Here is a 12,999-nt window from a genome sequence, read left to right as displayed (position 1 = left end):
ATAAACATGTTAAAAATGTTTATTATGCATCCATCTCCAACACACATCTCACAGAGGATGAAGTGGTGTGAGCAGATGGTGTCCCACTGGAGAAAACACTCCATGCCCATTTGGCATATATCCCAGAACAGGTCCTATGCTGGGAACCGCAGAGAAGGTATGTTCATGTTGGCCTGAATGCTGGCCAGGAAGCTGGCTGGGATGCTGGATGACGATGCTAGACCAGGATGCTGGCTGGATTGCTGAACCACTGAGACACTGGGCCCTTCCCTCGCCGACCTGCAGGGGGCAGTCTGCCCATGCAGTAACGCGGCCCACAGTGGCGGCTCCAAACCTGGTGGAGAGGGGAGCTTGGCTTCTGAGTCCCAGCTATGTGACTACCAGCTTTTTCTCTCTTCTCTTCCTCCCCTCCCTTCCCTCTTTCCACCTCTCTCATGCACACACACGCACGCACGCGCGCGCGCGCGCACACACACACACACACACGCATTCATGTGTGCCCCAGAGTCCATGAGCTCATTCTACCTATGGCTGGCAGACTGGGTGGGATCATTTCTCCTTAAGCTCTTTGTCCGGCTCAGTTTCAAATGACTCATGAGCGGCTTTCACCATGCCCCCCAGGGAGCCCCCCTGCCTGGCCCCATAAACCTTCACAGTTAGACCCCAATTAGGTAATGTTTTCTGATAAGCAGCTGTTCACCCACTCCTTCCAGACCACCTGAGAGAACTGTCCCTGGTTCTGGGCAGTGAAACCTCCCCAGCCTGGCCCCTCTGGATCCTCCCCAAAGCTCATTCTCATCTTGCTGTCGGCTCAGCAACTCAGGCCTGAAGAGTGGCTGAGAGTAGGTGGGCATCAGCCGGGAAGGTGGGCCTCCTCCTGTCTTCTATCCCTTCTCTCTGGCTCTGGCCCTGGGAGGAGATGACTGAGGAGGGCACTGAGTTGACAAGTGAGGCCTTGCTGCTGCAGCCAAACCTGGCCTTGAAGATGTCAGGTGGGCCTGGCCCAGGAAGGCGTGCTGCCCAGGCTGGGGTCACGGTGAGCACTCTAGCTTTGCAGGAGTTTGCTGTCGTGCTGAGACCTGGGCAGCCCCCTCTGCCAGCTGGGCATCAGTGTCCTCAGGACCTATTGCTGTGAGTGATTCTGGCAGTTCACAGGGCTAGGGTCTCCATGAAGTTGGATGTTTGCAAAAGTGTCAGTGAGCCTTCAGAGCTTGTTTTTCCCCTCCTGGGGTGGGCTTTGTTTCAGAGCACACACCCGCCCTGGTGCTGATCTGGTCCTCTTGGAGCTGTGCCCATCTGCCCCTTGGAGACCATAACTCTGGTTAGGAACATGTACAGGGCAGAGACCATGCAGGCAGCCTGGACCACTCCGTGCTCTCCCTCACGCTGCACGGGGTGACTGCAGCCCCTGAACTAGTGACAGCTTGTTCTGCCTGGTACTCTGGATGTCCTTTCCCAGACAGTGTGCCAAGCAGACCTAGGTGGCTGTGGCAGGGGAATAAGGAAGCCTCAAGCCCAGGCTTCTCCAACAGAAATATGGGATCACTTTGCCATTGGCCAGAGCACGCTATGCTGCAAGAAAAAGCTCTGACCTCCTGGGATAACACAGCCTTCTCATGCTGTGCTGAGGCCAGCAAGATTACCTGTGAGGTGGCTCAGCTGGTAAAAGCATGAGACTGGGGTCAGGTGTTCCTTCTCCCACCCCCAGGTGGCTTTGTGCCCTTTGGGTTAATTTGCTGGGTTCTCTGGGCCTCAGTTTACCATCCAGTGTCAATCAAACCATATGCGTGTCTGTTAATGACTGTTCCACATTAACTTACCTTCATTCTCCACACTGGGCACAGAGAGGCCAGGCCGATGCGGAATGGCTAGGGGAGGTGTTGCAGGTGACCAGAATCTGCAAAGGTGGGCTGGGGCTTACATGCAGGCAGGCAGGAGACGTGGACACAGAAGTGGGAAGCACCTGGCCCCCTCTGAAGAGGTCTAGACTGCACGGGTGCCTTGAGGTCCGTAAGCAGGGCCACCTCGGTTTTTGTCTGCAGTACAGGAAGGCCCAGCATGGTCCTGGCGGAGGTATGAATGCAGGCAAGGGCAGGGCAAAGAGGTCAGACCTGATGGAGAGGTCTAAGGTCTGGGAGACTCCTGGGGGGGCAGCCAGTACCCCCAGGTCCAGCTGCAGTGGTAGCTGGTGGCTCCACCTCAGTTGCTGCCATCACTCCAGGCGTGGCCCTACCTAGACCCTCAGGTGTATTCCCAGTGTTACTACGTACCAGGCACTGCTACCCACCTCACCCTTCTCCCACGTTGCACGGCCTAGCAAAGCTGGTCCTCCTATTCCCTGGACTGAAGGTGTCCCTTCTGATACGTGGGGGAGGCTTAGCACTCAAAAACAGGTGCTTTGGGGCCACTCAGGCTGGCTGCGATAGCCCCCCAAGCTGCTATGAGTTGGCAGCCCCTGATGAAAACCCTCATTCCCCTTCCACAGATGGCACTTGTCTTTCCAGCCCCCAGTGCACCAACTGTGACCCCCCACAAGTTGTTGGCTGGAACCTCAGCTGGCTGCCTCTTTCTTTGGGACTTGCTGAGTGGCCAAAAGAGAACCCTCCACTCCCCATGGAAAGAAACTCTATTAAGGCCTGCAGCGCCTTCCAGACACATTTACAATCTCACATTTCACTTTTTTTGGACGCAATCTCTGTGCCTTTAAAGATGTCATGAGTCTGCGTCCCCTCAGCTCATGCCTCACGCTTCCGGGGCGTGGGAGCCAGGACTTCAGGTGGAGGTCTTGGGGGTTGAACTCAGGCACTTGGAGGTGCGGCATGACAGGGTGTCCCCTAGGCCTCCAGCCTGGGTGGGCTGGAGCTGCTTTGGTGTTCTCTTTGCTGTGCCAGCCCTGTTGAAGTGGCTGAGTGTGGTGTGAGCAGACGAGGGTGTTGGAGGGCCCCCTCCTACATGAGGAGTCCCGGGGGTGGGGAATGACGTGAGGCTGGTCACACCCACAGAAGCAAAACCATGGGTGGAGGTTTCTGCAGCGCGACATTACAACTTAGAAAAAGACATTATGATTCCCTAGAGTTGGATGTGTCTCAGATGGGGAAGTTGAGGCCCAGAGAGGAAGTGATGTGCCCGTGCCCCATCTCCTCTCCGCCCTCTTTTCACCAGCCCAGCACTAGGAGGCCCCTAGGGAGGATGGGGTATGCTCAGTGGGTGGCCTTCTAAGAGAGGTGGGAGCCCAAGCATATGTCATGCTCCATGCGCCGCTCTCAGGGTACTTTTTTTGTCCTCCTGTTTTGTCCTTCAGTTCTTGTCCTGATTCACGTCACCAAGCAGATCTTCAGAACCCATTAACCCAGCCTTTAGAGGTGCTCAGACCCCCAGACTCTGAGTCACTGTGCCCAGAAGCAGCAACTCAGTCCAGATGGCTGATAGAAAGCTGTGCTTTCCCCTGCAGGCCCAGGACTTGAGGGCCCCCATAGTATTGGCCAAGTGGACCCATGGAGCCTCTAGGGTCACCTGAAGGCTGACATTTCGTGGACACTTTTCCCATATCCTGAACCTCAGAGCTCTCCCCGCTGTGGCTGTTGACATGGAGAAGCCCTGGCCCAGCGGTCTCTAAGGATTCTCCTTGAACCTATCCTGTTTTCTGTTAATTTGTGTTATCTGTTTTAATCTGGGGTTTGGGTTCTCAGACCCTGACTTACTTCAGCAGTGACTCTGCATCGTCTCTCCTCCCTGTCCCTGGCAGCTCCTATTGCCTCTACCCACGCCAAGCCCCCTTCGTCCAGTCCTCACGGTGGAGGTTCTGAGAAGGAGGTCACCCGAGGATCAGCGCTGGCAGTGACCTCAGCCAGCTCCTCCTTCGATTTAAGAACAGGGAGACAGAGGTCCCCAAAGGTCGATCGATCTGGCCGCACCATCCCTGATCAGGGCGCCTCATTCCCAAGACAACAAACCAGAGAGCAGCGCCCGTCTGGCCTGGCAAAGGCAGGGGCATCACCTGCTGGCTTGTCTCCCCTTTCACGCAAACTCCTCTGGGAGCCGACAAGCTTGCTCCAGCTCCGGGCTGACACCCGAGTCCCCCGCGGCACCACCCGCTTGAGTGCCGGCCAAGAGCTCCGCCCCGGCCCCGCCCCAGGTCACACCCCGCCCCCGCAGCTGCACCAAACCTCCCACTTCCAGATTCCCCCGGCGTTCCCACTCGCTCGCTCCCACCCGGCTAGCCGCCCAGCGCCAGCCTCGCCGTCTTGCCCCAGGCCACCAACACTCCGACTTGGCTCCACCCACGCCCACAGCCGCTCGGGGGCTTGTTCCCTTCCCCGGGCCCCCGCCGCGCTCCCGCCCCCGCCCCTTCCGGCCGCCCCGGTTCCCACCCGCCCCTCGCGTGCCTCGCTTCCCACGCGCGAGGCGCGCCCTGAGACCCGAGTGGCCCGGAGGCACCAGGGCTGGGCGGTGCGCTGGCTCGGATTTCGGCCCGCCCCCGGCGCCGGCGTGACCCCTCCCCGGGCGCGGGCGGGGCCGGGCCAGCTGGCCGGCGCCCCGCCCCCGGCCTGGCGCTCCGGGCGCTATAAGAGGGCGGCGGCCGCGGGGCGCCCAGCGCGGGGCCGGGAGCGCGATGGTCAGCCGCCGCGGCGCGGCAAGATGCTGGATGGGCCCCTGCTGGCGCGCTGGCTGGCCGCGGCCTTCGCGCTGACGCTGCTGCTCGCCGCGCTGCGCCCCTCGGCCGCCTACTTCGGGTAGGTGCCTCGGCGGCCCGGCGGGCGGGGCGGGCGGGCCGGGCCCGAGGCCGGCGCGGGCGCGAGGGCGGGGGCGATCCAGGTGCGCGGGGCGCGGTGCCCGGGCTAGCGAGGGGCGCCGGGTTGCCTGGAGCTGTTTGTTTGCGGCGCCCGCGTCGCTGGGTTCGGGAGTCGGTGTCCCTGTGGCACGGCTCACGGAGAGGGGCCGGCGTGCCCGACTGGCTGGCGTGAGGCCCCGGTCCTTCGTGACCCTGGAGCCGTAGTCCCTGTGGCCGCGCCCGCGGCCGTGCGCGAGGCTCCCTGCAGCTGCGGGACCAAGCTCTGGTTATCGGCTGCCTTTGGCTGGGATTTCTAGCCAAACGTCTGGAGCCTCCCTGGCCCCTGCACACCCACCCGCCTTGCAGTTTCCCCCTCCTTTCTCTCCCCGAGAAGTTAATTTAACAACAACAAAAAAATACGTACAAAATCCAGATGTTCCTTGCACTGAGCCCCAAAGGGGGAAAAAACTCCAGGCTGGAGGAATTTTATTTTTCTTGAGCTTTGCTTCTGACGTTCGCTCGGGCCGCGACCCGCGGGAGCGCGTCTGTGGGACCTCTCTGGTGCGCCGGGCCCGGGCGGGCTGTGAATGCTGCCTCCAGCCGCCTCCCGGGTCGCTGCCCCGCGCGCTTCTCCGCAGCAGCAGTTTTTGTGGTTTTGGCTCGTCTCTCCCCATCGTTCTTTCCTGCCCTTCCTGGTTCCTCGCTCCCAGATCTGGGATGTCCTGCCAGGCGAGCTCTGGGGACCCTCGCTGTACTCTGCAGATGGGCCCCCGAGGTTTGTGTGGCGTCGTGTAGACAGCCCTCCGGCCCTCCCCAGCCGCTCCACCTCCCTCCCCCGTGCCACTCCTGGAGCTGAGGCCACCCTCGAGTCCCGCCCAGATCCCGTCCGGGGTGCCTTATGCCCGTCCCGGGCTGCCGCCCTGCGCCCGTTGTCACCTGTTCCCTCTCCCGTGGACCAGGCGCGGCGCGCAGCGGCCTGGCCGGCAGAGGGCCCCGTTGGCCCAGAAATGTGGCACTGCCAGGGCGGGGAGAGGCAGACTGGGCGAGAAGCCCTGCAGGTGTATCCTGTTCTCAAAGAAAATAAAATATTTTCATGGGAAACTTTCCCTTTGTGTTTTTCTCCCCCCGCCCACTTCTCCTGTTCCCTTCTCCTGGGTTGTCTCCCAGGGTCAGCTCCTTGTCTTCTTACCCTGGAGACCCCACCCCGAAGCCAGGGCTGTGGCTGTGAGTTTGGCCTGCCTGGGGCTCAGGCTGTGCAGAGGCTGGCACGCCCCTGCATGCCATCTGTGCAGCCTTTGCCTCACCCTCTCGGGCAGAGGGAGGGTCAGAGGCTGGCTGTCTGGCTGCAGGTCCACGGTGAGTCACGATGGCCTGTCAGCCAGCTGTGCCTTTGCGCTGTCCAGGCGCAGCCGTGGGTCTGCTCACCAGGCTTCAGACACACCCTGGGCTCGTCTGCGCCACTCTGTGCTCTGCGCGGAGTCCCTGCTGCCAGCTTTTACTCTCAGGGAAGATCGGATCCACAGGGTGGTTTCCAGGGTCCTGGCTCCCATCCTTTACCCCCACCCCTGCAGCATCCCTCTCTTTCTCCCTGTTTTCTCGGCGCTTTGTATCTCCAGGGAAGTCTCCTTGGCTGCCTTGAAGAGAATAACCCCCAGGGGCTGTGTGGCAAGTTGAGAGGGCTTGGCGCCCCTGCAGCTTCTCCAGCTAGCCCTTTTGGCCCCGCTCTTTAATCCCAAAGGTCACCTCAAGTGGGCTTCTCAAGTCCTGCTCCATGGAAGACTGCCCCAGAGGAAGAAGTTGTGCTTGCTCTGCTGGAGGGTACTCCCTCTGTCTCCTCCACACCAAGCAAGAGAGACAAGACTCAGCTTGGTGGATGAAAGTCCTGGAGGGTGGCAGGCTCTGAGCCAGCTGAGCAGGCAAAGGAGGGAAGGGACCTGGTGCTGGAGTCCACTCAGGATAGCACAGGGCGTAAAGACCCAGCCTCTGGCCGGCAGTGAGCAGCTGAACCTGGGTCTGGGGCTTTTTCTCCTGGCCTAGTGAAGGGACAGGAGCCAGAGGGTAGGGGGAGGAGGAGATGGCCCAAGCCAGGCAGGGCCAGGCAGGGCTGGGCCAGAGCCAGGGGGCCTCCCTGTGCCTTGTGCTGGGGCTCCCCTCCCCACCCCGAGTACGGAGGGAACCAGGGAAGGAGCTGGGATCCAGCCCTCTTCTCCCTTCCCCCACTCTGAAAGCTCTGCCTGGCACAGAGGCGCACAGGCAGGGCAGCTCCAGTTACAGCCCAGAAACCCGGAGAGGCTGGCCTGGGGGAGGATCACGTGGGCGGTGGGAGCCCTCCCTGCCCTGCCCCCCCACCCCCCTCGGCCTGCAACCCAAGCCGCCCTGCCTCTGCTGTCCTCCTCAGCCTCTGGCCACCAGGCAGGGCCCTGCAGGTCATCTGCCTGCCACGGAAAAGGGGCTCCTCTCTCTTCCTGCCAGGCCTGACCCTGCTTTTTGGCGTGATTAGCAGGTGGTGTTTCCATCTGATTCTCCTGGGGCTACCGAGATGTCTGTGCTCTGGGGGCCTAGACAGCTTGGCCTGATACCCTCTTGGAAGGAAGTGGAGCCTGGCTCTAAGCAGGAAGAGGCTGTCCCAGGGGCTTGTGGCAAGTTTGAGATATAAACTTGGATACCCCTCCCTGCCACTGACCTCCCCCCGCTCCCCCTGCCACTCTGTCCCACTCCATAGACCTGGGTGGGCTCTCTGGTGCTCAGCTTCTCTCTTGGTGTTATCCTCAGGTGAGAATATGGAGGTAAAGGGTGGGCAGGTAAAGCTGCCCAGGAAGGGATGCCCCAGACCCTGGGGCAAGCCACCCTTGTGCTTCTCTGAGCCTGGAGTTAGGGGTTGGGGCTGGGATTTGGGGATCTGTGCCAGGCAAAGCATTGCCTGGGGTCCCTGGCACTTTACTGCCTTTTTCTTAGAGATCCCATGTGCTGAGCCAGCCCCCAGCAGAGGCCCCTAGGGAAGCTGCGAGACAGGCATCCAGGAGCTGCCCAGGCGAGTGGAGGCCTGAGGCTTCCAAGGTGATTAATCTTCAAAGGAAGCAAGAAGGGGCACAGAGAGCGCTGAGGCTCCTCCAGGTGTTGGCCTCAGCATTCCACGTTATACTGGAAGCATTTGCAGGGTACCGAGGGGGAGCAGGGCACTGCTGTGAGGTCTGTGGGTTTGTCCCAACTTTCTGCTCCAGGCAGCCTGGAGGCCTGCATGGATGAGGCAGTACAGGCATGGCATTGAGGGCTTCCCTAGTCTATGAGAGGTGCTGGCGGTCAATTTAATTGGCAGCTGAGGGGCTCTGGACTGTTGCGAATGGGGGGCAAGTGCTTTTTGTTATTGAGATGTAACTCACATCCTCTCTATTTATTAGTTGATGCGTACAGTTCAGTGGTTTTTAATACATCCACAAGGCTGTGCAACCAACACTGCTATCTAATTCCAGAACATTTTCATCACCCCAGAAACCTTATATCCCCCTCCCCCTCCCCCAGCCCCTGGCAACCACTAATCCACTTTCTGTTTCTGTGGATTTGCCTGTTCTGGACATTTCATATAAACGGAATCATACCGTATGTGGCTTTTCGCATCTGGCTTTTTTCACTGAGCATACAGTTTTTAAGGTTTATTCACATTTGTGGGATGATTCAGTGTATCATTCCTTTTTGTGACTAAATAATATTCGACTGGATGGGCATATGACAGCTCTCTTCCATCTATTCATCTGTTGATAGGTACTTGGGTAGTTGCAACTTTTGGGGTATTGTGGATAATGCTCCCGTGAAAATTGGTTTACAGATTTTTTTTGTGGACGTATGTTTTTAGTTTTTTTTGGGTATATACCTAAAAGTAGAATTGTTGGATCATATAGTAATGCTGTGTTTAACTTTTTGAGGAACCACCAAAATCTTTTTTCCACAGCATCATTTTACATTCCCACCAGTAATGCATGAGGGTTCCAATTTCTCCACATCCTCGCCAATGCTTAATTCTCTGATTTTAAAAAAACATTTTTTTTTTTTTTAATTCTGGCCATCCTGATAGACTTGAGGTAGTATCTCATTGTAGTTTTCATTCACACTTTTCTGATGACTGGCTTCCACAGTGTTTCAGAGGGTAAAGAATCTGCCTGCAATGCCGGAGACCCAGGTTCAATTCCTGGGTTGGGAGGATCCCCTGGAGTAAGGGAATGGCTACTTACTCCAGTATTCTTGCCTGGAGAATTCCATGGACAGAGGAGCCTGGCGGGCTATAGTCCACGGGGTTGCAAAGAGTCAGGCACGACTGAGGGACTAACACTTCCCTTGTGATATTGAGCATCTTTTCCCTTGTGATATTGAGCTTGTGATATTGAGCATCTTTTCACGTGCATAGCGGCTATTTGCAGTGTCTACTTTGGGGAAACGTCTATTCAGTTTCTTTGCCTAATTTTTAGCATAGTTGTTTGTCTTTCTGTTGAGATATAAGAGCTCTTTAAATGCTCTAGATCTCTTCTTGGATTGAGGAGAACCCGTTTTCTTGACCTGTGAACCAGCATGCTGCCTCTCACCCTTTCATAAAGGATTTGCATCCATGGGCCGTCACAGCAGGTCTTCCTGCTTGGCCCCAGTGGACTGTGTGGGCCGGGGTGAAGGTTCCTTTGCTGGGATCCGGTGTGGGATTAGGGCTTTGCCACAGACTGGGGCTAGCTGGGGGCCCTGGCACTGTGCTTAGGGGCTGCTGTCGTGGGATGGGAGTGGTCTCTGAATGTGGGTCAGGGAGGGTCAACCTCCTCTGCTTCTCTGAATACTGAGCATTGGGTTCACCTGGGGGTTCAGCCACATGCCTGCTGGCTGCTTCAAGGAGAGGCTTCCAGCTGGTCCCTGGAGTAGAAAGGAGAGAAGGTTTCCAGGGCAGGAGGAGCCGGCCTGACGGTAGAATGATGAAGCTGTGTAGTGAACCAGTGATTGGGCAGTGGGTAAGGTGGAGGCCCTCTGAGAGAATGAAACAGCCCTCCTAGGGGCTGGGGGGTCTATGTGGGGGGCTTGGGAGACCCAGAGTCCATGGGGGTTATGGAGGGGCTGGCAGAGTGAGAGGTGTCCCAGGTGATTCCCTAGCCAGGAGTGGTGGTGCCGTAAGGTAAGTAGGAATCTGGAGAGTCACGTGGGCTTGGGTGGCAGGGCACGTGCTACCCACAGAGACCCACCTCAGGACAGACACGCCTAAAGAAGGCCTCAAGGCAAGTGTCCTCTGGGGAGAGATCACAGGGAGCAGTGTGCTTCCGAGGGTCAGGAGAGAGTTGGCTCCACTGTGAGCTGAGGCTCAGGTGATGGCACCCTGTCCACAGGGTCCAGGGCAGCTGAGGGGCTGGCAGAGAGATTGCCTGCGCCCCTTGAAAGTCACCCTGTGGGTTACTTTAAGCATTCTAGATCTGTTCTGGGACCGAGGAGAACCTGTTTTCTTGACCTGTGAGGCAGCATGCTGTCTCTTACCCTTTCATAAAGGAGCTCTTACAACTCAACAGGTAAACAAACAACTGAGCCAAAAATTAGGCAAAGAAGCAGAATAGACACTTCCCCCAAAGAAGGCATTACAAATAGCCAGGATAGCGGGTGATGAGGGCTGGGGGTGGAGGCAGCAGGCTGCTGGAAAGGCCTGGCGACGTGGGGAGGGCTTCCAGGGACAGGAGCGGAAGGAGGGATGTGGTGGACGGGCCGGGCTTCCTGCCTGCAGAGGAAGGGAGATTCTTTCTGGACTTGTGGTCTCAGACCTCTGTGGCCAGCAGAGGGACCGAGGCGTTCTGATTCCCCAGACTTTGGATGCGGGGCGGACGAGGCAGGTGGAAAGAGCAGGTGGGGGCGGCCGAGGGGATCCCTTGGTGGGCTGACCGCCTGTTGCCTCTCTCGTCTCCAGAGTCCTCCTTCTCCTGTCCAGTCTGCTCTGGGGGTCTGTGGGCTCCCAAACCACTGGCCCATTCCTCCCTCACTGTCCCCTTCTGTAGGCTCGTGGGGGCTCTGCCCTGGCCCCCTAACACAGAAGCAGGTGGGAGCATCAGGGCAGGCCTGGGCCTCGGGGCTGGGAGCCCATGTGCACAGGCGGAGGGGTCCGAAGCCTCCCGGTGGGGCCTGAGGTGAGGAGGAAGCCGCCGCCATCTGGCTCCCCTCAGCTGTGTGAGCAGGTGTCCCACCACAGCCGGCGGCCGTCTGGACGGGAGGACAGCTGGCCTAATCTCACCCTGTCCTCGCCACTGTGGTCCAGGACCTGAGTCCCGGGCCACAGCACTAGCATGATCCTGCTCAGCTCCCAGGGTGGCCCCAGACTGAGGCTGGTGCCCTCTGCCCACCCCTTGTGGTATCAAGGACAATAGAAGTGTGAGGGTATTTTTTTTCCTGGAAAAGCACGCGTGCACACGATTCCTCCTGGGGGGCTGTGGACCCTGAATTTGGGGCAGAGCGATGAGCTGAGACGGGGCCTGGCTTGGCTTTCCTTTCCTGTCAGCAGGGCTGGCACTCAGTCCCCTTAATCCCAGCCTGGGGGGCACCAGGCTCCCATTGTGGATTGTCCCAGTGGTAGGGGTGCCCCTGCAATGCCCACCCTGGCTGAGCAGGCTGCAGGAGGTTTCAGAGGAGGCACAGTTGGCGGGGAAGTGAGTGAGGCCAGGTCCCTGCCTCCTGGGTGCGGAGCAGGGCTGTCCTCACGGGCCTGCCCATCCTCCGGGGTTGCCTCGGCTGTTGCCTCTTTCAGGAAGCCGCAGGACAGCCCAGCAGTATCACCCTTTACCTGTGGTGTAGGTCCCTTTTGGTGTCTTCTCCAAACTGCACTGGGCTGGCTCTTCTAAGTCCTATGGGGGAGCCTGTGTCCCTTCCGCTTCCTGTCTCTGCACCCAGGAGTCTGGGGTGGGGTCTGAGGTGCTCGTTCACCAGGTGGCCTAGCTCTCCGCTCACCCGACCTCCACCACGCTGTACCCATACTGCTGGCTGGACCACACTATGCCTTCAGTACACGGGTGGTGGGCTGGGTGTTGCAGACTTGAGGCACTGAGTCCTGAATGTTGGACAGAGGCTTTGTGAGTGCTGTGCTGAGGGCAGAGGGCTCTGTTGCAGCTCCCAGGGGGCAGAAGGGAAGCTGAAAGTCCTGTTGAGCAAGGGTTGGGGAGGTGGGGGCCTGTGGTTGTCCAGGTTGCATAGCAGGTCTGAGCAGGTATGTGGAGTGGGGCTTGGTAGCACAGTCTGGGTGATGACCAGCCTGTTTTCCTGCCGGGGCTAATGATTAAGGGACATTCGTGGGCTGGGCCAGGGTCTCCAGAGGAGGACAGCCCCACTCTGGACACTGTCGACCTGGGTGGTTTGCTGGCCATCTGGCTCCGTGACCTGCAGGCACAGTCCGCCATGCTCCCCTGCTCCTCCCAGTGAGGTTCCTGGCTGGCCTGGCGCCCCTAGCCACAGGAGGAAACCCGGCCGCCCAGCTGGCAGGCCCTGTACCTCGAGACCAGCAGCCGGACGAGGGAATGGAAAAAGGCAAGCCTCAAGCTGCGTTTGTTTTTCTTAGCGATACCTGAGGTAGACGTGGCCAGGGAAGTGGTCTGGCCCAGGAGCAGAGGCCGCCAGGGGCTCCCAGACCAGAGCACAGCAGCCTGGCTTCCGCTGGGACAGAGCGAGCAGCAGCGGCTGCCCCAGGCCACCCCAGGGCGGGGTGTTGATGACGGCTGTCCCAGCGTCCTTCCTTTGTGTCTGGCGTGGTGCTGGGCCCCTGGGAGGCCAACTCCGGGAAGGAACCCGGTCATCGCGTCGATGCTGGGAATGGTGGGGTGGGGGCGCCCTTTGATTCTCCAAGCACCTGCCCTGAGTCTCCCCTGTGCTTTGTGGCAACCCCACCGTGAGTCCACAGCCGTCTCTGAGGCCTGGGGATGTGGTGAGCAGGGCACAGAGGTGGGCTGGCCCCTCCAGTCCCTGCATGAAGCCACTGTAGCCCGTCTTCTTGCGGCAGGCAGTGACCAGGGGGTGCAGGCAGCCTTAGTCTCTCTCCTGGGGGCCGCTCTCCAGGGTGGGCTCCATCATCCTAGTCTGGAAAGGGCACAGGTATCTGGTGACCCTTACAGTCTGGTAGTGGGGGGGGGGGGTCCCACTAGTTCTGCTCACTTCAGGAGCCAAGTGTGGGTGGGGGCATTTCTGTGAGGCTGGTGGATGCCAGGCCTGGGGGCGGTGCTCCGGGTCCCAGGTAGCGG

The 12,999-nt window shown here is 59.2% G+C and overlaps 1 protein-coding gene across 1 annotated transcript in view; it reads left to right on the top strand.

The window, feature by feature from the left end:
* Nucleotides 1–4,572: 4,572 nt before the first annotated feature.
* WNT9A (Wnt family member 9A) overlaps nucleotides 4,573–12,999 on the top strand; it is a 29,817-nt gene continuing 21,390 nt past the window's right edge. Inside the window, exon 1 of the mRNA XM_027548759.1 lies at nucleotides 4,573–4,733. Within this exon, the coding sequence (XP_027404560.1) occupies nucleotides 4,639–4,733 (95 nt within the window). The 5' untranslated portion in view covers nucleotides 4,573–4,638. The remainder of the gene's footprint in view (nucleotides 4,734–12,999) is intronic.

This window comes from Bos indicus x Bos taurus, chromosome 7 (genome assembly GCF_003369695.1).
Source record: "Bos indicus x Bos taurus breed Angus x Brahman F1 hybrid chromosome 7, Bos_hybrid_MaternalHap_v2.0, whole genome shotgun sequence".
NCBI lineage: Eukaryota > Metazoa > Chordata > Mammalia > Artiodactyla > Bovidae > Bos > Bos indicus x Bos taurus.
The sequence above is the reverse complement of the archived record's forward strand: the minus strand, read 5'-3'. Positions and strand labels throughout refer to the sequence as shown.